This window comes from Tamandua tetradactyla, chromosome 16, assembly GCF_023851605.1.
Source record: "Tamandua tetradactyla isolate mTamTet1 chromosome 16, mTamTet1.pri, whole genome shotgun sequence".
Taxonomy (NCBI): domain Eukaryota; kingdom Metazoa; phylum Chordata; class Mammalia; order Pilosa; family Myrmecophagidae; genus Tamandua; species Tamandua tetradactyla.
This window is the reverse complement of record NC_135342.1, coordinates 15,205,458-15,229,550: the sequence shown is the minus strand read 5'-3', so window position 1 is coordinate 15,229,550 and position 24,093 is coordinate 15,205,458. Positions and strand designations below refer to the sequence as shown.

The 24,093-nt window shown below is 41.9% G+C and overlaps 1 protein-coding gene across 3 annotated transcripts in view; it reads right to left on the bottom strand.

Annotated features, from left to right (window-relative positions):
* SYMPK (symplekin scaffold protein) overlaps nt 1–23,554 on the bottom strand; it is a 46,663-nt gene extending 23,109 nt beyond the window's left edge. The window contains exons 1-10 of one of the 3 annotated variants that reach the window (XM_077131389.1): nt 23,435–23,534; nt 21,163–21,251; nt 19,056–19,180; nt 18,854–18,919; nt 17,480–17,533; nt 17,316–17,389; nt 14,902–15,028; nt 13,950–14,199; nt 12,533–12,703; nt 11,050–11,289 (exon numbers count right to left, since the gene is read on the bottom strand). In XM_077131389.1, coding sequence (XP_076987504.1) covers nt 11,050–11,289; nt 12,533–12,703; nt 13,950–14,199; nt 14,902–15,028; nt 17,316–17,389; nt 17,480–17,533; nt 18,854–18,919; nt 19,056–19,160 — 1,087 coding nt within the window. In that variant the 5' untranslated portion in view covers nt 19,161–19,180; nt 21,163–21,251; nt 23,435–23,534. Of the gene's footprint in view, nt 1–11,049; nt 11,290–11,702; nt 11,917–12,532; nt 12,704–13,949; nt 14,200–14,901; nt 15,029–17,315; nt 17,390–17,479; nt 17,534–18,853; nt 18,920–19,055; nt 19,181–21,162; nt 21,252–23,434 lie in introns of those variants that run through there. The other 2 variants (XM_077131388.1, XM_077131390.1) reach the window with 2 other exon arrangements.
* Between the last annotated feature and the right edge of the window lie 539 nt (nt 23,555–24,093).

Below are 24,093 nucleotides of genomic sequence, written 5' to 3'. Positions count from 1 at the left end.
GAAAGAAGCACACTTATCCACTGTCGGTGGGAATGTCAAATGGTACAAATGCTGTGGAAGGCAGTTTGGCAGTTCCTCAAAAAGCTAAATACGGAATTGCCATGTGACCCGGCAATACCATTGCTAGGTATCTACTCAGAGGACACGAGGGCAAGGACACAAACAGACATTTGCACACCAATGTTTATAGCAGCATTATTTATAATTGCGAAGAGAGGGAAACAGCCAAAATGTCTATCAACAGACAAGTGGCTAAATAAACTGTGGTATATACATATGATGGAATATTATGCAGCTGTAAGACAGAATAAAGTTATAAAGTATGTAACAACATGGATGGACCTTGAGGACATTATGCTGAGTGAGATTAGCCAAAAACAAAAGGACAAATACTGTATGATTTCACTGATATGAACTGACATTAGTGAATAAACTTGGAGAATTTCATTGGTAACAGAGACCATCAGGAGAAAGAAATAGGGTAAGATATTGGGTAATTAGAGCTGAAGGGATACAGATTGTGCAACAGAACTGAACGTAAAAACTCAGAAATGGACAGCGCAATACTACCTAACTGTAATATAACTATGTTAAAACACTGAATGAAGCTGAATGTGAGAATGATAGAGGGAGGAGGGCTGGGGGCACAAATGAAAGCAGAAAGAAAGAAGATAAAGACTGAAATGGTATAATCTAGGAATGCCTAGAGTATATAATGATAGTGACTAAATGTACAAATTTTAAAAATGTTTTTACATGAGGAAGAACAAAGGAATGTCATTACTGCAGGGTGCTGAAAATAGATGATAATTATTTTAAAATTTTAACTTATGTGTGAGATTAAAGCAAAAATTGTTTATTTGGTACAAAATTTGTATTTTGACTAGTACATTTCCTAATATAACTTATGTAGACAGCTTAATTGAACACCATAAATACATGGAACCTTGAGTAGGACATGAGATTTTGTTGGTTTGTCCAGAGTGATGCCCTGATAAATCCCAGAGTGATTTGAACAGTGCATAAAAAAGTATTTGCAAAGTCCCTTTTGGGGAATGGTAAGAACGGGGGAAAATTCAACTTCCCCAAGTTGAATTCTTGATATTCTCACAAGTAGTGAGGACAACCAAAGCTACAGGCTGAGTCCCCAATCTTTGGGTTTGTTCATATGAAACTTAACACCAAAAAGAATAGGTCAAGCCTACTTAAAATTTAGGCCTAAGAGTCACCCCCAAGAGAACCTCTTTTGCTGCTCAGATGTGGTCTCTCTCTCCAGCCAACACAACAAGCAAACTCACCACCCTCCCCCTGTCTGCGTGGGACATGACTCCCAGGGGTGTGGACCTCCCTGGCAATGTGGGACAGAAATCCTGGAATGAGCTGGGACTGGGCATCAAGGAATTGAGAAAACCTTCTTGACCAAAAGGGGGAAGAGTGAAATGAGACAAAATAAAGTGTCAATGGCTGAGAGATTCCAAACATAGTCAAGAGGTCATCCTGGAGGTTATTCTTACACATTAAATAGATACCATCTTGTTAGTCAAGATGTAATGGAGAGGCTGGAGGGAACTGCCTGAAAATGTAGAGCTGTGTTCCAGTAGCCATGTTTCTTGAAGATGATTGTATAATGACATAGCTTTCACAGTGTGACTATGTGATTGTGAAACCCTTGTGTCTCATGCTGCTTTTATCTACCTTATCAACAGATGAGTAAAACACATGAACTAAAAATGAATAATAGGGGGAACAACTGTTAAAATAAATTTAGAGTGAAATGCTGGTGATCGGTGAGGGGGAGGGGTGGGGGGTATGGTATGCATGAATTTTTTTCTGTTTTCTTTTTATTTCTTTTTCTGAATAGATGCAAATGTTTCAAGAAATGATCATGATGATGAATATGCAACTATGTGATGATATTGCTAATTACTGGTTATATATGTAAAACGGAATGATAAAAAGTTACAAATGTTTGCGTTTGGTGTTTTTGGTATTTTACAAAAAATAAAAAAAATTAATAAAAATTAAAAAAAAGAAAATTAGGGAAAAACTTTGCAGAGGGACTCACTGATTAGTTAATATGATTATTAAGACTCTGTCATATTTGTGGATATGATCTTTCAGTATTTGTATAGACTACTATAGGACTCATGATTGTGATTTCTTTGTCAAAAAAAATATATAAATCAATAAATAAATGACACAGGAGCAGGACAAAGGCCCCCAGTGGTTAAATATGGATTGGTTTGGACATCAAAATAAACAACAACAGTAATGGATTATAATCTAGGGAGTAAAGTGAGAATCCACATGTCCACACTGATAATAAAGCAAAAAGAAAGCTCTCCCTTATAGCATAGAACCAACTAGAATATAGAAGGAATAACAGTTAGATAATCACCTTTTCATAGTCGTTATAGTAATAACAGATTCAGGCAATGAACATCAACGGACATGTAAGCCACTGGGTGCAAGTCTGAAGAGGAAGTATTTATTTATACAGTCTCAAAGTATCTTTCTCTGCTTCATCATTATTTGCAAAAGGAAAAATTGTACTTTACATTACAGAAACCTGGTAGACACCACCCTATTAACCAAATGATCAAAGTTTACCATCATCAATTGTGGGATACACCAACATAACATATCTCCTGATATCAGGTATCAAGAAGGATAGGGCATTGCTTCTGTAGAGTTCTGCCCAAGCGTATAACCTGAATTCTAATCAGGAGGAAAGAGGAGACAAAAACAAATGGAGGGGACTTCCGGGTCAATATGGCGGCTTAACAATGAGCGCGTTTTAGTTCGTCCTCCAGAACAACTACTAAATAACCAGAAATAATACAGAACAGCTCCTGGGGCCATGTCAGTGACCAGACACACAGCGTACCCCAGTCTGGACCAGCTGGACCGGCTGCAAGCACCCCCCTGAACCGTGAGTTCCCAAAGCTGCGGTGGCCATCGCCCCTCCCCCACAGGCCACTTCCCAGAGGCTAAAGGAAAGGACTTTACCAGCAGCAGGGACCGGGCACAATCAAACGCCAATTGTGGAATTAATTAACAAATTCTGGCTACTAAAAATAGACCCCCAGCTTAGGTGAACCTGATCACGGCGCAGGTTGCTCACTTTTGCCCTGGCGCCAAGCGGGCAGGACTGACAGCAAAAGGGGAAAAAAAAAAGAAGGAAACAGAGGCTTTTGTGGCTGTGTATCTACAAAGGCTTGACTACCTCTGGATACATCGGCAGGACTTTTCAGGCTGCAACTGCCCCAGGCATAGGCAGAAGTGAGCTCTTTTGGGGGCTTGTCTGGAGCCTGTGCCTTCCCCATGGAAGGGGTGAAGCCCAACTCAGGTGGAATCCCTCATCAAAGAATTCAGACACCAGGGCTTGGTAATTTGAAGCCATTAAAACCAGCCTATAACCTCTCCTCTGTCTCCACCACACCCCCAGCAGGGAGAGTCTGCCAAAGTTAAAGGTACTGCATCATCTTATGCTGGTGGGACCTGCAGTCAGACAAGCGCCACATACTGGACAGGATAAGAAAAACAAAGTCCAGAGACTTCACAGAAAAGTCTTTCAACCTGCTGGGTCTCACCCTCAGGAAAAACTGATGCAGGTGACTCTTTCCTCCTGATAGAAGGCCAGTTTGGTCTGGGAAAATCTGGCTGGGGTCTATAATATCTAAGTAGACCCTCCTAAGTGTGTGTATGGGGAAGGCACCACACAAGCAGGGCAAGAAACAAGAAAACAAGAACTGAAAAATTCTCCTCTGTTAAACAAAACTTAAGCTAAAGGTCCAGATAAAGCTGAACGGAATGTCAAAGAACAGATAGACAACAAATTCATCCAGCAAGAAAACCCTAGATAAAAGAAGTGAAAGCAATCTCCAGAATAAACTAATTAAGGTAATTAAATGCCTAGACACCAGCAAAAAATAACAAATCACACTAGGAAAATTGAAGATATGGCTCAGTCAAAGGAACAAACCAATAATTCAAATGATATACAGGAGCTGAAACAATTAATTCAGAATGTACGAACAAACCTCATCAAAAACCAAATCAATGAATTGAGGGAGGATATAAAGAAGGCAAGGAAAGAACAAAAAGAAGAAACTAAAAGTCTGAAAAAACAAATCACAGAACTTACGGGAATGAAAGACACAGTAGAAGAGATGAAAAAACAATGGAAACCTACAATGGTAGATTCCGAGAGACAGAACATAGGATTTTGAACTGGAGGACGGAACATCTGAAATCCAACAAGAAACAGTAACTATAGGAAAAAAAACGAAAAAATATGAGCAGGGACTCAGGGAATTGAAAGACAATATGAAGCGCACGAATATACGTGTTGTGGGTGTCCCAGAAGGAGAAGAGAAGGGAAAAGGAGGAGAAAAACTAACAGAGGAAATTATCACTAAAAATTTCCCAACTCTTATGAAAGACTTAAAATTACAGATCCAAGAAGTACAGCATACCCAAAAGAGAACAGATCCAAAGAGACATACTCCAAGACATTTAATAATCAGAATGTCAGAGGTCAAAGAGAAAGAGAGGATCTTGAAAGCAGCAAGAGAAAAGCAATCCATCACATACAAGGGAAGCCCAATAAGACTATGCGCAGATCTCTCAGCAGAAACCATGGAGGCGAGAAGACAGTGGGATAATATATTTAAATTATTAAAAGAGAAAAACTGCCAACCAAGAATTCTATATCCAGCAAAATTGTCCTTCAAAAATGAGGGAGAAATTAAAACATTTTCAGACAAAAAATCACTGACAGAATTTGTGACCAAGAGACCAGCTCTGCAAGAAATACTAAAGGGAACACTAGAGACAGATACGAAGACAGAAGAGAGAGGTGTGGAGAAGAGTGTAGAAAGGAAGACTATGAGTAAAGGTAAAAAGAAGGAAAATTAGATATGACATATAAAATCCAGAAGGCAAAATAGCAGAAGAAAGTACTACCCATGCAGTAATAACACTGAATGTTAATGGATTAAACTCTCCAATCAAAAAACACAGTCTGGCAGAATGGATTAAAAAACAGGACCCATCTATATGCTGTTTCTACTCAAAGGACACGAGGCCAAGGACACAAATGGACATTTACACACCAATGTTTATAGCAGCATTATTAACAATTACCAAGAGATGGAAACAGCCAAAATGTCCATCAACAGACAGTTGACTAAACAAACTGTAACATTTACATAAGATGGAATATTATGCAGCTGTAAGACAGAATAAAGTTATGAAGTATGTAACAACATGAATGGACCTTAAGGACATTATGCTGAGTGTGATTAGCCAGAAACAAAAGGACAAATACTGTATGGTCTCACTGATATGAACTGACATTAGTGAATAAACTTGGAATATTTCCTTGGTAACAGAGACCATCAGGAGATAGAAATAGGGTGAGATATTGGGTAATTGGAGCTGAAGGGATACAGATTGTGTAACAGGACTGAATATAAAAACTCAGAAATGGACAGCACAATACTACCTAACTGTAATGTAATTATGTTAAAACACTGAATGAAGCTGCATGTGAGAAGGATAGAGGGAGGAGGGCTGGGGACATAAATGAAATCAGAAAGAAAGATAGATGGTAAAAATCGAGATGGTATAATCTAGGAATGCCTAGAGTATATAATAATAGTGAAATGTACAATGTACAAATTTTAAAAATGTTTTTGCACGAGGAAGAACAAAGGAATGTCATTATTGCAGCGTGCTGAAAATAGGTAATTAATACTTTAACATGTCACCTTATGTGTGAGACTAAAGCAAAAAATGTTTATTTGTTACAAAAATTATATTTTGACTAGAGCATTTCCTAATGTAACTCATGTAGGTAGTTTGAATGAATGTCATAAGAACTTGGAATCTCAGGTAGGACATGAGATTTTGTTGGTTTGTCCAGAGTGATGCCCCGATGAATACCAGAGTGATTTGATCAGTGACTAGAAAAGTATTTGCAGGCCCTCTTTGGGGAACGGTGAGAGTGGGGAAAAATTCAACTTCCCCAAGTTGAATTCTTGATATTCTCACAAGCAGTGTGGACAACCAAAGCTATAGGCTTAACCCCCAGTCTTGGGGTTTGTTCATATGACACTTAACCCCACAAAGGATAGGTCGAGTCTACTTAAATTGAGGCCTAATAGTCACCCCCAAGAGAGCCTCTTTTGTTGCTCAGATGTGGCCTCTCTCTCCAGCCAACATGATGAGCAGTCTCACTACCCTCCCCCTCTCTGCGTGGGACATGACCCCCAGGGGTGTGGACCTTCCTGGCAACGTGGGACAGAGATCCTGGAATGAGCTGAGACTCAGCATCAAGGGACTGAGAAAAACCCTTGAATGAGCTGAGAATTAACATCAAGGGATTGAGAGAACCTTCTTGATCAAAGGGGGAAGAGTGAAATGAGACTAAATGTCAATGGCTGAGAGATTCCAAACAGAGTTGAGAGGTTATCCTGGAGGTTATTCTTATGCATTAAGTAGATATCACCTTGTTGTTCAAGAGGTGATGGAGAGGCTGGAGGGAACTGCCTGAAAATGTAGAGCTGTGTTCCAGTAGCCATGTTTCATGATGATGATTGAACAATGACAATAGCTTTCACAATGAGACTCTATGAATGTGAAAACCTTGTGTCTGATGCTCCTTTTAGCTACTATAACAGAAGAGTAGAACATATGGAATAAAAATAAATAATAGGGGGAACAAATGTTAAAATAAATTTAATTTGAAATGCTAGTGGTAAATGAAAGCGAGGGGTAAGGGATATGGTATGTATAATCTTTTTTTTCTCTGTTATCGTTTTATTTCTTTTTCTGTTGTCTTTTTATTTCTTTTTCTAAATCGACACAAATATTCTAAGAAATGATGAATATGCAACTATGTGATGATATTAAGAATTATTGATTGTATATGTAGAATGGAATGATATCTTAATGTTTTGTTTGTTAATTTTTTTTAATTAATAAAAAAGTTAAAAAAAAAAAGTTACCACCACTGATTGTACACTTTGGATGATTACATGTATGAATATATAATATATACCAATAAAAAATAAAAATAAATAAAAAAACAAATGGAGGGATATTCTATAAAACATGTGCCCTGTGGTATTCACAGGATGAATACTGAGAGACCCAACAAAAGGTTGAGGAACTGATCCACGAGACTAAACGGAGGGACAACTCAGTGCAACATGGGATCCATGTTTTATGAAGGGTATGCAGGACCTTTCTGTACTACTCCTGTAATTCACTTGTAAATTCAAAGTTATTTCAAGGTAAAGGGTTTGAGGGTTTCAAGCAATAAATAAAACAGGTAGGCAAAAAACAAATTTTAAACGTATGTGCCGTTTGCTCAACAATCCCACCCCTAGGATTGTACCCTATGACAGATTCACACAAGATCATCCCCCTAACAATCCTCATACTTAAAAAAAAATGGATGCTACTTAAAAGTCCATCAAACAGTGGACTGGTTAAAAGGGCCCATGTACACTAGAGACCATTAGGCCATCATTAAAAAGGATGCAGGAAAACCCGGAAAAATCCACAACAAAACTACTAGAGCTAATAAATGAGTACAGCAAAGTAGCAGGTTACAAGATCAACATTCAAAAATCTGTAGCATTTCTATACACTAGTAATGAACAAGCTGAGGGGGAAATCAAGAAACGAATCCCATTTACAATTGCAACTAAAAGAATAAAATACCTAGGAATAAATTTAACTAAAGAGACAAAAAATCTATATAAAGAAAACTACAAAAAACTGCTAAAAGAAATCACAGAAGACCTAAATAGATGGAAGGGCATACCGTGTTCATGGATTGGAAGACTAAATATAATTAAGATGTCAATCCTACCTAAATTGATTTACAGATTCAATGCAATACCAATCAAAATCCCAACAACTTATTTTTCAGAAACAGAAAAAACAATAAGCAAATTTATCTGGAAGGGCAGGGTGCCCCGAATTGCTAAAAACATCTTGAGGAAAAAAAACGAAGCTGGAGGTCTTGCACTGCCTGACTTTAAGGCATATTATGAAGCCACAGTGGTCAAAACAGCATGGTATTGGCATAAAGATAGATATATCGACCAATGGAATCGAATAGAGTGCTCAGATATAGACCCTCTCATCTATGGACATTTGATCTTTGATAAGGCAGTCAAGCCAACTCACCTGGGACAGAACAGTCTCTTCAATAAATGGTGCCTAGAGAACTGGATATCCATATGCAAAAGAATGAAAGAAGACCCATCTCTCACACCCTATACAAAAGTTAATTCAAAATGGATCAAAGATCTAAACATTAGGTCTAAGACCATAAAACAGTTAGAGGAAAATGTTGGGAGATATCTTACGAAACTTACAATTGGAGGCGGTTTTATGGACCTTAAACCTAAAGCAAGAGCACTGAAGAAGGAAATAAATAAATGAGAGCTCCTCAAAATTAAACACTTTTGTGCATCAAAGAACTTCATCAAGAAAGTAGAAAGACAGCCTACACAATGGGAGATAATATTTGGAAATGACATATCAGATAAAGGTCTAGTATCCAGAATTTATAAAGAGATTGTTCAACTCAACAACAAAAAGACAGCCAACCCAATTACAAAATGGGAAAAAGACTTGAACAGACACCTACCAGAAGAGGAAATACAAATGGCCAAAAGGCACATGAAGAGATGCACAATGTCCCTGGCCATTAGAGAAATGCAAATCAAAACCACAATGAGATATCATCTCACACCCACCAGAATGGCCATTATCAACAAAACAGAAAATGACAAGTGCTGGAGAGGATGCGGTGAAAGAGGCACACTTATCCACTGTTGGTGGGAATGTCAAATGGTGCAGCCACTGTGGAAGGCAGTTTGGCGGTTCCTCAAAAAGCTGAATATAGAATTGCCATACGACCCAGCAATACCATTGCTGGGTATCTACTCAAAGGACTTGAGGGCAAAGACACAAACGGACATTTGCACACCAATGTTTATAGCAGCGTTATTTACAATTGCAAAGAGATGGAAACAGCCAAAATGTCCATCAACAGAAGAATGGCTAAACAAACTGTGGTATATATACACGATGGAATATTATGCAGCTTTAAGACAGGATAAACTTATGAAGCATGTAATAACATGGATGGACCTAGAGAACATTATGCTGAGTGAGTCTAGCCAAAAACTAAAGGACAAATACTGTATGGTCCCACTGATGTGAACGGACATTCGAGAATAAACTTGGAATATGTCATTGGTAACAGAGTCCAGCAGGAGGTAGAAACAGGGTAAGATAATGGGTAACTGGAGCTGAAGAGATACAGACTGTGCAACAGGACTAGATACAAAAACTCAAAAATGGACAGCACAATAATACCTAATTGTAAAGTAATCATGTTAAAACACTGAATGAAGTTGCATCTGAGCTATAGGTTTTGTTTGTTTGTTTGTTTTTGTTTTTTGTTTTTTTTTTTACTATTATTACTACTTTTATTTCTTTTCTCTATATTAACATTCTATATCTTTTTCTGTTGTGTTGCTAGTTCCTCTAAACCGATGCAAATGTACTAAGAAACGATGATCATGCATCTATGTGATGATGTTAAGAATTACTGATTGCATATGTAGAATGGTATGATTTCTAAATGGTGGGTTAATTTCTTTTTTTTTTCTTTCTTCCGTTAATTAATAAAAAATAAAAATAAAAATAAAAAAAAGGATGCAGGAGACTTCCAAGTGCAGATGTGGAAGGGGTTCCAAGATGATTACTAAATGAAAGCAAATCAAGGCACAGAACACTTCGCTTATTATTCACAATTTTGGGAAAGAAAGTTAGATCCCTACCTCACTCCTTATACCAAAATAAATGCCATCTTTTTAAAAATGAAAAATGATTCCTGTATAAATGTTACATAAACAAATATGAGTGATGTTTTAAAAAAATAATTTTGGAGTCAAAAACCTGCCAGAGATGATATTATGGATATGTAGCCATTAAAAAATTACTTCATGGCAAAAAGACACCCACCCAGAAAGGTAACAAGGGAATGGCATCCCTGAAAGGAAACATAAGGAAGTGCTAAAAGTCAGGGAGAGGTTATTTTTTGGGAGAGGTACAAAGGGAGACTATTTTCATTTTATTACCTTCTGTATAATTTAAACAACTTGAGTACTTATGAAATGTATTACATACATTAACAATGTCTTTATTTATCATATTACTGTGCTGGTTTAAAAGGATGTATGTACCCTAGAAAAGCCATTTTGTAAAGGCAGCCATTTCTCCTAATCCCTATTCAGCACCGTACATTTGAAACTGTAATTAGATCATCTCCCTGTAGAAGTGACTCAATCAAGAGTGGTTGTTAAAATGGATTAGGTGGAGATGTGTCTCCACCCATTCAGCTGGGTATTGATTAGTTTACTGGCATCCTATAAAAGAGAAAGACAACAGAGAAAGCCAGGAGATTCTGAGAGCAGAATGACATAGCCACGGGAAGCAGAGAGTCCACTAGCCAGGGAACTTTGGAAATGAAAAAGGAAAAGGCCTCCCGGGGAGATTCATGAAAGGAAGCCAGGAGAGAAAGCTAGCAGATGATGCTAAGTGAGAGAGAGAAACCCTGACTGTGTTCACCATGTGCCTTCTCACTTGAGAGAGAGACTCTAAACTTCATCAGCCTTCTTGAACCAAGGTATCTTTCCCTGGATGCCTTAGATTGGACATTTCTATACACTTGTTTTAATTGGGACATTTTTCTTGGTCTTTGAACCGTAAATTAGCAACTTATTAAATTAGCAACTTATTAAATTAAATTCTTAAAAGCCATTCCATTTCTGGTATACTGCATTCCAACAGCTAACAAACTAGACAATTACATATTATGTTAAACATTACATAATATGACATATCAACTAATATAAATTAAGCTTATAGTTTTAAAACTTATGTAGATAAACACTTTAAATACAACAGTCCCCACCCCCACCTCCTGTCAGGTCCAGATCTGACCTCTCAGCTCACCTAGCTTCATCTTCTTGAGCGAAGAGTCTGAGTCATCTCGGGGCCGCTTGCGGGCATCCTTGCTGCTGGGCATGTTGCGGGCGATCTCGGCCTGAGGCGTGCCCAGGTCTACCAGTAGGGTGGTGATCTGGGCCTGGAACTCCAAGGAGGCTGGGTGCTTCAGCACACTCAGCAGGTGCAGCTTGAGGTTCTTGCGTACGCTGCTCACTTGAGATTTGGCCAGTGTTGGGGGTAAATTGGCTGTGAGGAAAGAAGCAGGAGCTTCGTGCTGTGGATGGATCTCACAGGGTCCTGCTAGTCACACTTCCCAATCTCAAACTTGGGCAGAGGTCTTCCAGGCAGGCTCCTAAAAAAGCTTCTCTACCATCAGATCTAATGGGTGGCCTTGCCCGGTTCAAGCTGATGCTTAAAACCCTTGAAAGGTCTCTATCAGTATTACTCAACCTTAAAACAAAAAGAAAAACTCAACCTCTCTTTCATTAAACACAAAATCTCATCTCCTATCATCTCTGGCCTAGGAATTCCAATATGCCTGCCCTAGAGAGGGCTATAATTACTATAATCCGCCACTAAAACCTCTCAACTGAACGCTATTACTGCTTCACCATCGGTTTCCCTGCCACCAGAATGACTTTCTAAAGTCTAACAGTCACCTTGATGAGCAAGCCTTCCCTGTTTCAGGGAGGTCAAAGAGGATGGCCGTAATTTTGCCTGCCCAGGATCCATTCCCCTTTCCTTGGCCAACAACACTCCCTTTCTCCTTTGAGGGAACCACCCTGCTCCATTCTCAGGCCAAGTGGACATGAGACCCAGGAACCAATAAGAACATCACCTTCCCTTGGTCACTGTATTGGTTCAGAGACAGGCTCATAATCTGCTTGACCAATCAGAAACAATGAGTATCAGCCTTTGGAGTTTCACTAGAATGATGGGGAAGGAGACACTCTCTTCCCCTTGGGGTTGCTAAGTGGGTGGAGTGGAAGCCTGAAGCTATGGGGCACATCTTTGCTACCCCAAGAAGAGAGCCAGAGAATGAATTCAAGACGAAGTATATAAGAGTCAAGAGATTAAATGACATCCATGACCTATGCACACTCATGACTCAAGCTGATTCACCCCAGACTTTTCAAACATACCCAAAAATAGAGAAAATATAAAATGAACCTCCATGTAGCCATGAATGTGCTGCTAGCCTTTAATCTTGGTAAATCTAAACTACCCCTCTTTTTTTTTTTTTTTTGGAGGGGGGGTATGGGGTAGAGGATGGAGGACTGGAGGACTGGGATATTTTAAAGCCTTTCACAGACATCGTGTTGTTTCACCCATATATACCTCAATATTAAAGCCAACTTGAACCAGATGTCTGTCAAATACAACTAGGTAAATCCCATTTAATAGAATTCTAATCCCTCAGCCTAGCTTACATTTTACAGGAAAGCCCACGCTGGGCAGCGGAGAGTAAAAGGGGAGGGGACCAACTCACCATGCAGGGTCTCGTAGGCCTGGATCACCTCTGACATGAACATGGGTCTCTGGCGGGCAATGTTGGCGAGGGAGCCCAGTGCCGTGGTCAAATTGATGGAAGAGATGGCGGGGTGTACCATGAACTTGAGCAGCTGCTCCAGGGCAGCCTTGCCCTCTTCCCACAGCACATCTGATGAGCAAGAAGAAAAGAAAACCTGTCAGGAGGGTCTTTTCTTCCAAGCCTCTGAAGAGATCAGCCTTTGAGGCCAAAAGGAAGGAGGAGACCCTGGAAGGAGGAGACCCTATAAGGAGAAGCTTGGTACATGGAGGTTTCCAAATGGCTGAAAACAACACAGAAAAAATTAGTGGTTGGAGAGTCCCATGAGACTAAATATTACTGAATATTAAAATTCAGTTCTGAGGCTGTTCAAAGCATGCCTTTGCAGTGGCGAAAGACTAAAAATAATGCACTTTGTCCTTCTAATCACTCTATGCAAAATCATATTAAATGCCACAATCCTGGAAACAATGAATTAAAAAACAACCTAATGCCCATCAACAGAGACTGAATCAGCACCAGCCGATGGGTGGCACTTATTGCACTAGACAATACCAAGGAGCACTGTGCGGCAACTAAATAAGATTTTGACAAGGAAGGATGTCACCAAGGCGTTACTGTTAAAAAAGCTGCCAAGTGATACACAAGAATAGTTAATATTGACAGAACACTCATTATGTCAACCATATTAACTCATCAAATGTTCATACCTGAACTCTCAAGTGAACATCATAATAATGATCCCCAATTTACCAATAAAGAAAAGAGGCTCAGAGAGACTAGACTGCTTGCCCAGTGATAGAGCTGGGATCCAAACCCAGGCTACTACACTCCAATGCTCCTTGGCTGAAAATATAAAACATGGACCATTTTTGTAAACAAAAAAGCAAAACAAACACAGAAACCATGAATATATCCACACAAATATCTATATTTGCATAAGCAAAGGTCTGGAAGGAAACACAATACACTGAAGAGCTTACTTCTGGAAAACTGGGGGGAGGACATGGATTTTTTTTTAAGTTATACCTCTTCACATTGACACTTTTATCATTTACAATTAAACAATAAAACTAGCTAACACTTACTCAGTGCTCATAGTCTCATGCAACCTCATAACAAGCCCATGAAAGGGGTACTATCATCATCTTCATTTTATGAAAAAGAAAATGAGGTCATGAAAGAAGTAACTTGCCCAACTTCACATAATGAATAAATGGTGTGGCTGGGATGTGAGCCTAATGGAAGGGCTCTTAACCACCTTTTCTCCAGAAATTAAGAAACAAGGAAGAGGTTAGGGAGCAGAGTGAAAGGAAAGAAGAGGAAGGGGGCCAGCGCAGTGACAACAAAATGGCACCTGCTGATGGGCGGCACTCACTATACTCAATGTAGGGGTGGTCGCGAGGGATGCGGTCCAGGCTGATGTCATGCTCCTGGCGCCGGGGCACCTCAGAGTCAGCCATGCGGGGTGACAGCGTGACGATGAGACCCTCCACAAACTTGATGGCGTGGGTGCGGATGCCATCATTGTCAGAGTCCAACAGCAGGATGATGTCCCCAGCCATGGCAGACACCATGTCCCAGCAGGCCTCCTGGAGCTCGCTGATGACCCGTGACTTTACCATCCACTGCCAGTGGGCCAAGAAGGAGAAGCAGACAGAGATGAGAACAAGACATGAATCACCAACACCAAATCCTCCACCACCTCCCAGAGATCCATATACAATGAAGAATACATTCATTTGGGAAACATTTACTGAATTCCAACTCTGTCCCCAGCCCTGTCCACTGGAGACAAATACATCACTGGACAGTGACAACCAAGAATGATGGCGGCTGAAATCTTAAGGAAAACAAAAGAATAACAATGCTGAACTCACAAGGTCGTGGTAAAGATTAAGTTGATTCATTCATTTCATCAATGCTAAATACCCTCAATCAATGTGGTGGTATTTTCCTTCCTTCAGTCACCACAGTCCATAATTAATAGTTAAGTGATTCTGATTAAAATCTCTCTTTCTCACTGGGCTACAAAGGCAGGATTTGGGTTATTTTGGTCACTGCTGTGTCCCCAACATCACTCAGTACAGGGCTGGAGACAGACAAGGTACTCAGGGGAGTTTGCTTAAAAAATGGATGGATAGATGAAGGCTGAATTAATGGCAATCCCTGGCCCAACACACACCAGATCACCTCGCTTCATGCTTCCACAGAACAAGAACGCATCTTGCCCATAAGAATGGGATTTGACCCTGGCTTTGAATTCTAACATATGAGCCTGTAAATGAGACCTGTCAGGACAACGGGATGCCCCCAGCGGGAGTACTCACCTGCAGGGCCACCTTGTAGAGCTGCGTCATGGTGAGGATGGCCTTCTTCACCACATTCACATTCTCATCCCTCAAGAGCATGTTGAGGTTTGCAATCAGTTTCAGCAGTAACTCGATGTCTCGTTTGCTGGGGGATGGAGGAAAATGGGCAAAGTCAAGATGCTCTGAGGGCAGGTGGTGGGAGTCTGGGTCCATGAGGAAAAGGAAATCAGGGTCAGTGTCCAGGGGATTTGGGAATGGAGGTGGAAGAGGGAATGGTAGAGCCTGTGCCTGTCATATTTGCCAGCACATCCAGAAGGTGAGAAAGATGTTTGGCCCCTTCTGACTGAGGCTTCCTCTGTCTAGGATGGTCCTGAAACCCCGACTACTTTATTGACTCAGAGCTCTGCTGTGCATTTAAGGGGCAGGAGAGCCAGACAACTTGGGTTTAAATTCTGGCTCTCTAGCTTACTAGCTGTGTGAATGTGGGCAAGTAACTTTGACTCCTCATTCAGAATAATGATAATACCTACCTTACAGGTTGTGGTGAGAATTCTAACAATACATACAAAGTGCTTAGAATAGCGCCTAGCACATAGAAAGCACTTAAAATGAGCCCTCATTATAACCTTTAAAGTACCTTGCTTTATGTAGTCATTAATTTTGCTTACTGATTTGTTTACCTATGTCTCATGGCTCTGAAGGTGAGGACCCTTTCCATCCTCATACAGACCCAGAGTCTAGTACTAGCAGGGTCCCATTACTGGTTGAAGGAAAGAAGAAATGAAGGGCCTTCAAAAAATACTTGTTCAATAAATAAACTCAAGAAGGCCATATCTAGAGCTCAGCACATGAACATAATTTTCACAGCATACATTATAATTTGAAACAGGTTATTAGTTAAAATATATGAAACAACTGTAAGCTACACAAGGCAGGAAAAAACATCTGGTTATGCTCACCAAATGTGGGTATATTCTTGCAGCCTGAGACAAATGGTGGGCACAAAGCAGAAATATGACACACATTGACTAAATAAATGGATTTCTTGCAAACTCAGATTTACCATGAATTCTCCCAGTAAATGGAAGACATTGAGAATTTCAGCTCCTGAGTCAGCAACGTGTTAAAATCACAGCCCTGCCACATACTAGCAATGGAACTTTAAGAAACTTGTTATGCCTCTCTGAGCCTCAGTTTTCTCTCCAGGAAAATGGGTCAAACAACTGACTGACATTACTATTTTGAGGACCAAAGAATGAAAAACATTTGGAATGGTGCCTGGCAAACAGAAAATATTAAAAAAAAAAAAAATAGGGGCTATTTTATTTCCTCTTAGTCACAAGGCCTCCAGCAAATGTTTAGTAAATGAAAGAGAAAATGACCCAGCTTGGGCAAGTCACTTTATCATTCTGAATCTCAGTTTCCCTCTCTGTAAAAGAAAGACAATGGTACTCCTCCCAAAAGGCTGTTGTAGGAAATAATATAGGAAAGGCCCTAACAGTGCACAGTAGAGTAAGGAGTCTGTGTGGCTACTACCATGGTGAAATCCATTCATTTGTTCACATCCTACTATGTGCCAGCACTGTTCCAGACTCTGGGGATAGAGAAGTCAACAGCATAATAAGGCTTAAGGAGCTTTCATTTCAGTGGACAAGAAAATAATCAAGTTCGTTCAATCAGAGAGGAATGCTACAAAGAACAATGTCACTGGAGGTTAGAGGGAATGTGTGCTGCTCTGCAGAGGTCAGGAAGGGATTCCTGAGGCAGAGATCTGAGGGAAGCAAGGAAGCGAGCCAGGCAGCTACGTGGGGATGAGTGTCCTGACAGGAACACAAGTGTAGAGGCTGTGAAGCAGAGTGCTATTTTCTGAGAAAGAACAAGGAGGCCAGTGGACTGGTATGCAGAGAGGGAGACAGAGAGAGAGGAGAGTAAAGGTCAGAAGTCCACCAGGAGTGAGATGGGGCAAGAAGGGGTACTGTGGGTTTTGATCTAAGTGAAATGGCAAGCCAGGGGAGGCCCAAGAGTAGTAGGGGTGCTGAGATCAGATTTACATGTTAGCAGGATCACTTTGGCTGCTATGTGCCAAAGTGGAAGCAGGGAAGGAAATGAGAAGGCCACTGCAATCAACCAGGCAGGAGGTAATGGCAGCTTGGACCAGCATAGCAGCAGAGTAAGTGGTTGAAAAACAGTTAGAGATTCTCTGTATATTCTGAAGGTAGAGCTGACAGTCCTTATAATGATACAGATGTGACGTGTGTAAGCAGCAAAGGAAGCATAGGCGATGCCAAGATTAATTATTGGTGGGGAGTAGATGTACATGGGAGGGAGAATGAGCCTAGGAAGCTGAGGGCAAGATTTTCACGGCTGGAGCAGGCCAGGACTGGAGCTGAAGAGGTTGACTCCACCAGGAGGGCTCCGGGGGCTCCCCATACCATGCTTCCTCGATGAAGCCGATGACAAATTTGCGTACTTCAATCGACTTGTCTGCTTGGAAGGCGATGATCTCCTGCCGACGCCAGGAAGAAGGTGGTCAGGGCTGCACCAAGATCCAGCCCGTCCCCACACCCAGACCCCTTTTTCTCTCGTTTGCACTCACATCCAGGAAGTTGTCCAGTAGTGTGGGGTCTTTGTTGATGATCAGCTCCTGGACCTACAGGAGATTGGGGATGGGGAGGAGGAATACACATACAAAACCAGGATTCAGTCAGTTTAAAAACGAGAACATAGAGGGAAACAGCATGGGGATAGAAAGCTAATAAATTTTAAATTTCAAATTCTGGCTCTGCACTCCCTGTCATGGTCCAAGGTCCCTCTCTGAGCCTCAGTGTGCTCTTCTGTAAGATGGGGATCTTAAACACCAACTCACAGAGCTTCAGTGAGAACCTTCAAGGTACAGGTCCTGGTACATAGTGGGTACATGATTCATTGGGGGCTAAAGAGAAGAGGGAGATGTCCCAGGCTCCTACCTTCTGGAGGTTTGGGCTCCTTTCACCTGCCCAGCCATTCTCTCCATTCTCCTGCTGCTTGCCACCCTCCACTTCACACTGCCACAATTCAGTTAGAATTACAGCAGCGAGAATCTGTTTGCTGTGGCCCTTGTACCTGCCAGGCTTTGGAATGAGCCCTTTTCTTAGACATTCTCATCTATGCCCAATGCTGGCAAAGTACCTAGCTCCTACCACTCAAGGAGTTGCTATTGAATGACCCTCACCACCACACTATGAAGGGAGTACTGTCCACAGCCCACTCTACCGCCAAGGTGGACTCTCCTGCCTAAGCGTGAATACTAAGTTAAGTAGCAGGGGCTCTCATACAGGTAGTCTGACCCCACAACCTACGAACTCTTAATTGCCTCCTGTTCTCAACCACTCCCAGCCCCCAACCCCCTAATGTCCTCTTTGCCTTTACACATGCCTTGGAAGCTCACCCTCTCTTTATTCTCCAGCTTTCAGTTCAGGTGTCCCTTCCTCTAGGAAGCACCGCCCCCCCCCCCCCCGTCTCCCTAAGCTAGGTCAGGCTCCCACTCAAGGGCTCCCACTCAAGGCCTCCCACAGTTTCTTAGACTCTTTCACCCCAGCTCTGCTGACCCTGGGTCATCACTGTCTGGGGACATGGACATCTTCTCAATCAACTGGACCCTGGCAGAGAATAAATGCAATAATGGAAAGCATAGGATTTGGAGATGAAATTCAGAAAACAAGTCTTAGGTCAAATGGCTTCTAATGGAGTGACCTTGGGCTAATTATTTAATTATTCCACCCGTACAATAAGGGAGGTAAAACTGCCCTGCCTTACAGAGCTTTTGTAGGAATTATATGACATCATATCTCTACAACACTGAACACCAAGACTGGCTTATGCTAAGTGTTCAATATGTCGATGCTGGTGTGCTCACCAGTGTCTTCTCAGTCACAGCTCTCCACTCCCTGTCCTGCACAGCCCAGCATCAACTCCATCCCCACCACCTCACCTGTTTGAGCACTGTGATCTTTGAGTCATTGGTGATTAGTGCTGCCTGGTTCAGGAGATCCACCACCTGGAAGGAGGAAAGGCAGGTGACAGTGCTAGTCTGGCCCACTTAGCACTCCCAAGGCTCCATGACCTGGAGGTGGTTCATGCCAAGATAGGCTGTCTCCCCAAGCCCCCTCCCACAAGCCTTACACTTCACTCACCCTCTCTGAAGTAGTCATGCCATCAATGCCTGTTCCCTCCTCCTGTGTGAAAAACTGAGATGCCACACTCCGGCGGGTAACACTGTCCCCACTACTGCTCGCCATGGCTGCAGTCAGGTTATTTCCTGGGGAAGAAGGGAATGGATCAAGCTCTGAGTCTCAGTGGCTGGGCTCAACTTCCTCCTCAGCCTACCCTCTCCCTGTCAGGCCTTCCCAACCCTGCTCCTGCTGTCCAAGGGGGGAAGGGTCTGGCTGAAAAAAATCATGAAATAATACAATTCTATGCAACCATAAAAAGGACTGAGGGAGGAAAATCTCTATATACTCACTGATAAGGAGTGGGCTCCGGAATATATCAAATGACACCAAAGTGGAAGACAGTGTTTATTGTACACTCTCTTTTTATAAAAGACAGGAAGGGCAATATATATATGCATTAAAAATGGAAAGGATAAAGAAAAAATGTAAGAGGAAGTAAACAAGGTAAACAAAATCCAGGGGATCTCAAGAAAAGGTTTCCAAGCCGGTCTTTTTTGTTATAGAACAATATATGGAATTCAACCTATTTTTGTCCAAGTTTCTGCATGTATAAACACAGAATGAGTTGAGCAAGAAACTTTTACTTCTCTGCATCTCAGTTTCCTCACTCTGAAAAACGAGATAGCAAGAGTGCCTATGTTCCAGAGCACATGGATGAAATGTATCAGTGTACGTAGTGAACATTACATAAGTATGGCTATTCTTTTTAGGTACACGAGTAAAGATATGAAAGGCTTTCCATAAACTAACTAACAATAATTACCTGAGAGAAACAGAATTTGAGGTGGATGAAAAGATGCACTTTTTAAGACTTTTCTTATTGTAAAATATATATGGCAAAGAAAAAAGCAGTAATTTTCAAAGCACACTTCAACGAGCATTTACAGAACAGATCCCAGAGTTTGTCATGGCTACCATTCCACCAGAAAAGACACATTTTTAAAAAGGAACTTTATGATGTAGTAGAGAGGCTGGAGGGAACTGCCTGAAAATGTGGAGCTGTGTTCCAGTAGCCATGTTTCTTGAAGATGATTGTATAATGATAGAGCTTTCACAATGTGACTGTGTGATTGTGAAAACCTTGTGTCTGATCCTCCTTTTATCTACCTTATCAACAGACAAGTAAAACTGTCTTGGAATAAAGATGAATAATAGAGGGAACAAATGTTAAAATAAATTTAGATTGAAATGCTGGTGATCTGTGAGGGAGGGAGGGGTATGGTATGTATGAATTCTTTTGTTTTCTTTTTATTTCTTTTTCTGAATAGATGTAAATGTTCTAAGAAATTATCACAATGATGAATATGCAACTATGTGATCATACTGTGAATTACTGATTATATATGTAGAACGGAATGATCAAAAGTTACGAATGTTTGCATTTGTTTGGTGTTTTTTGGTATTTTAAAAAAAACTAAAAATTAATGAAAAAAAGGAACTTCATATACTATAGACATGAGCTATTCAATAGATGTTTTCTGAATGAAAATGACAGCCTCCTCCTTACCCTCCTTGCTGCCTGTCACCCCCACATCTTGCTCAGAGTCAAAGCCAAAATCCCCACCAAGACCTAAAAGACCTTATATGATCTGGTCCCTCCAATCTCTGCCCTCATTTCCCACTCTGTCCTCTCAGCTCCAGCCATTCTCGCCTCCTTGCTATTCCCCGAACATGCCAAGCACATCCATTCCTCAATGCCTTGGTGCTTCTTTTCCTTATACCATGAACACTCTCCTCCCCCCAGATCCGAACCCCCTTCCTCATTTTCTTCAGGTCTCCACTCAAATATTTTCAGTGAGGTCTTCCCTGACTACCCTGTTTCAAATTTCAGTTCACTTTTCCTACTTCCCTGTGTTGCTTTACTTTTCCCCATAGGCTTTATTATCAATATACTACATATTTAAAACTTCCATGAGGGCAAAGGCTTTTCTATTTTTTCAAAATTTCCAAACATCACCGCCCCCCACTCCACACCCTGGTAACTTCTAATCTACTTTCTGTCTCTATGAATTTGCCATTTCTACATATTTCATATAAATGAAATTATACAGGATTTGTCCTTACGTGCCTTGCTTATTTCATTTGGCATTTTCAAGGTTCATCCATGTTGTGCCATGTATTGGAATTTCATTCCTTTTACAGCTGAATAATATTCCACTGTATGGAGAGATCAGATTTCCATTATCCATTCATCCACTGATGGACACTTTGGATTGCTACCACCTTTTGGCCACTGTGAATAATGTGATGAACACTGGTGTAGAAACACCTGCTTGAATCCCTGCTTTTAATTCTTTCAGGTATATACCTAAGAGTGGAATTGCCAAGTCATATGGTTAATTTTAATTCAGCTTTCTGAGGAACAGCTATACTGGTTTCCACAGTAGCTGCACCATTTTACACTACGACCAACAATGTATTAGGATTACAATTTCTCAAGTTATTTTCCACATTTTTAGTAATAGCCATCCTTGTTGCTATTTTGATTTGCATTTCTCTAATAGCTAAAAATGCTCAGCATTTTTCATGTTTATTGCCCATTTTTACATTCTCTTTGGTAAAATGTATAAGTCCTTCGTCCATTTTTAAATTGGGCTGTTTGTCTCTTTTTTTGTGGTAGAGTTGTAAGAGTTCTTTATATATTCTGGATATTTAGTCCTCATCATATATATTTGTGACTACTTCCTCCTGTTCTGTAGGATGTCTTTTCACTTTCTTGACAATGTCCTAAGAAGCAAAAATTTTTTCATTTTGATGAAAAATTATTGTTTCTTCTGTCACACGTGTGTTTGGTGTTCTATCTGACACCACTGTGGAATCCAAAGTTGGGAAGATTTGTCCCATGTTATCTTCTAAGAGTTTTATGGTTTTAGCTCTTACATTTAGGTCCTAGATATATTTTAGATTTGTTTTTGTCTAAGGCATGAGGTAGGGAGTCCAACTTCATTATACTGAATGTGAACACCTAGTTTTCCCAGTACCATTTGTTGAAGAGACTATTCTTTCCCCACAGCATGTCCTTGGCATGCTTGTTGAAATTCAAGTGGCTGGAGATACTTTTTTTCTTTTTGGTCGGTTTGCTCATTTTCTATATCCCTGGCATGTAAAACAATGCCTGGCATCCAGTAAGTACTCAATAAATATCTGTTCAGTGAATGCTGACTCCTATCAAAGAGTATTCCCAATCAGTGGGCTCACATCCCCTGCCCTTCGGCCCTGGAACGCTTGAAAAATAGTAACAGCTGTTATTTATTGAACATTTAACATGCAGGGCCCAATTTTTCAACAGTTGTTGGAAGTGATGTCTGTTAATTAGTTTAAACCTCACACAAAAAAACAACCCTCTGTGGTAGGTTCTATTTTAATCTCCATCCTACACATGGGGAAACTGAAGGTCAAGGAGATAAAATCGCTTGACTAAAGGCACACAGCCTGTAAAGTGAAGAAGAGCCAGCAGTGTAGCTGCAGAATCCGTCCTCATCAGCGCTGTCTCTCAGAAAGGAATTGGTTCTCCATCCCTAGGTCAGCTCACAAAAACCCAGGGCCATGGCCACCCATCCACCTAGCAGAACACAGTGAATCTCCTCCTCTACCCACATCATTGCTTCCCCCTCCCTTCCAGTGCAGTCCTCACCGAGTACCACTGCCCTACTCCCATCTGGGAGTATGAGGGCTTCCCCGTACACGCCACAGAGTGGCCCACGGTATATCTTTCATTCATTCAGCAAACATTACTCAGCGTCTCTCGTGCGACCTGAGCTGTGCTGGGTACACACGGGTGACCTAAATATACCCTGTCTCTGCCCTCGTGGAGCTCACGGACACAAACATCATCAGTAGTTACTTAAATAAAGGTCTAATAACACACGTGACATGAAGGAAATGACCAAGGACCTATGAGATCCTTTAACAGGATTGGAGGGCGGGGAGCGAGAAAAGGAGGCTTTTCAGAGGAAGTGATGTTGGCTGAAGGATGAATGGGAGTTAGCTTATATGAATGGGTAAAAGGATGTTAAGGGCAGACAGGCAGCAAATGCAAAAACCCTTAGGGAGGCGCACAGCAAATTTGAGGAACCGACAGGCCAGTGCAGCTTTCAAAGCGTGGGGAGTGAGCAAAGAGGCAGAGACAAGACTGGCGCGGTTGGCGGAGCGGACGCTCCTTGGGGGCCACGTTGGAACTTTGCCCTGAGGGCACTGGGGAACCACGGAAGGGTCCTGAGCAGGGGATGATACTGAGGTCCGGGACGCCCTGCTCCCCTCTCTTCTCTGCGCCCTTCTCCCAGTGTTCTCAGAGTCCCTCCTCCCATCGTCCCCGGGTCCCCACGCCGTTCCCCGCTCACCGCGGCTCCGGCCTCAGTCCCCCTCGCGGCCCCTCAGCAGCGCCTCACACAGACTTCGCTACCGCCATCTTCCGTTCGCCGCCGTGACACTGCGCACGCGCTGCGCACGCAGGGCCGCCGGGAAATGCAGTCCAGACCGCGGCCCGTGTCTGCCCCTGTCTCGTGCGGCGCCCTCGGACTTCCGCCTCCCTCCGGCATTCGCCGGGACGGCCCCTCATTTCCTGTCTCGGAGAGACATACCTTCTGGGAAATGTAGTCCCGTGGCGGAGGCTCGGGGCGGAAAGGGGGGAAGAGGCTTCTGGGAAATGGAGTTCACGGTGGTCCTGAGTCCTTGGACGGCTAGTGTCGCGGGGAGTGGAGAGCCCCGAAGGCGAAGCTCCCTAGGTGTTGAAGGTGGTCTGTTGCCCTAGAGGGATTTGAAAAGAGATCCCTATTTCCTCCATCTTTGGCCTGGACGTTTTACACAGACCGGAGCATTTCCAGTCGTCGGCAGCCCCAATCTACCCTTCGTCCATTGGGAGTGTGGTTTCAAGGACTCTTAAGGGTCCTTACAATCGTATATAGGGACCCCTGGACGCTGCGCCCCCTTCCTCCGGGACTGCCACGCGAGTTTCTGGCTATTCGCCCTTTCATGTCGAGATAATGAAAACCCCTGGTGC